Source organism: Anarrhichthys ocellatus, unplaced genomic scaffold, assembly GCF_004355925.1.
Source record: "Anarrhichthys ocellatus isolate YVR2014 unplaced genomic scaffold, GSC_Weel_1.0 scaffold48, whole genome shotgun sequence".
Lineage (NCBI taxonomy): Eukaryota > Metazoa > Chordata > Actinopteri > Perciformes > Anarhichadidae > Anarrhichthys > Anarrhichthys ocellatus.
In genome coordinates, this window is record NW_022280078.1 from 667,750 (window position 1) to 669,390 (window position 1,641).

The 1,641-nt window shown below is 38.3% G+C and overlaps 1 protein-coding gene across 1 annotated transcript in view; it reads right to left on the bottom strand.

The window, feature by feature from the left end:
- The window catches only part of fxr1 (FMR1 autosomal homolog 1), an 11,928-nt gene extending 10,998 nt beyond the window's left edge, over nucleotides 1-930 (bottom strand). The window contains exon 1 of the mRNA XM_031869725.1: nucleotides 667-930. Within this exon, the coding sequence (XP_031725585.1) occupies nucleotides 667-804 (138 nt within the window). The 5' untranslated portion in view covers nucleotides 805-930. The remainder of the gene's footprint in view (nucleotides 1-666) is intronic.
- Nucleotides 931-1,641: the final 711 nt, after the last annotated feature.

A 1,641-nucleotide genomic window follows, 5' to 3' on the forward strand; every position in this document is an offset into this window, starting at 1 on the left:
CACACACACACACACACACACACACACACACACACACACACACACACACACAAAATAACTTCGGCGTGATGAAGTATCAAATAATAGACAGCCGTCGAGTAGGTGCAGCTCAACGAGAGCTCAAAGTCACAGTCATAACGAGCCACGGTGCCTGCTAAACATGACATATTTTAATAAGATATATGATCAACAGCGTTAATAACCAGATACATGATATGTCAGTTACTTACAATGGGCAGAAGATATGTTACAGAACAGCGTGTAACCGCAATCTATCGCTACTTGAGCCACATCTCTTGACGTCAAGTTAGGCAACTAGCAACGTAGCTAACTTTTAGCTCGGGAAAGCTGCAACCGAACGTCAAGCACAAATAATAAAGAACGCTATCGGTTGTACGTCCCAATAATCGAAGATCTTGTTTCGTCCACTCAGAGTACAAAGAAGTTTCGCTAAAAAGTGACAATTGGCGAAGCCTTGCGAACGATGCTAGCTTAGCCCGCTGGTGTTGTAGCTATAGCATTGCTAGTTCAAGCTAAAGAAGAGCAGCTAGTGGGTTCAGAGCAAGTCGGAAACTATTGCCGTGGTCTGTGAGACGTCAACTAGAGTATTGCATGGTACAACGTGGCTATTGTGTTGGACGCTGAATCGATATGCAGGTTTATTACCTTGTAATAAGCCCCGTTGGAGCCACGGACCTCCACCACCAGTTCTTCCATATTGGACACGCAAAGGATGTCGGGACGACAGGTGCTCTTTGAGGCATCAGGGCAGAAGTTTGCAGGCTGGAGAGGTAACTGCTCCATGATGGTGGTGTGCTTATTGCTTACCTCGATACAAACATACAACCCTAAAGAAGCTTGATTGTGTTTCCTGACACCAATAATTCAACAGACGGAAGCCTCGTCTGACGTAGTCATCTTCCTGCTGTATTTTGGTTGTCCTGTCCCTTTAAGAGAGTGTAGTGGTGGAAAGTAACGAAGTGCATTTACTGAAGTAGACTACTGTACATTCTTTAAGTACTTTTTTCTAAGGAAGGGCTATTTGTACTTTGCTTGAGTATTTCTATTTAATGCTACTTTATACTTCTACCTAATTACATACTATAAGCCAATATTGTAGTCTTTTACTCCACTACATTAATTAGACAACATTAGTTACTTTGCGGAATCAGATTATTACAACATATAAATCAACTAATATATTATGATATATAATAATAATAATACTACATTTATAATACATTTTATTTGTAATACATTTTATTTGTATAGCACTTTAAAAGGTGCTCAAAGACACTTATACATTATACTTGTTTATAGTACTATTATCTGTTTCTGCACTATATTTTATATTTTACTGTACATTTTAATATGTTTCTATTTTTTGCACTGTGTTGATTGTTATTGTTGTTGATTGTTGTTGATTGTTTATTATTATGCACCACCCGCCATGTCAAATTCCTTGTATGTCCAACATACCTTGGCAAATAAACGGTTCTGATTCTGATTCTGATTATTATCATGGAATAAGCTCCCCAGCAGTCTGTCTAATGGTTGAAATTAAGCTCCACCTTTACCAGTTGCAGTATTGAAGTTATATACATTTAATTAATGCATCAGTAATTCAAATCCAGTGATATT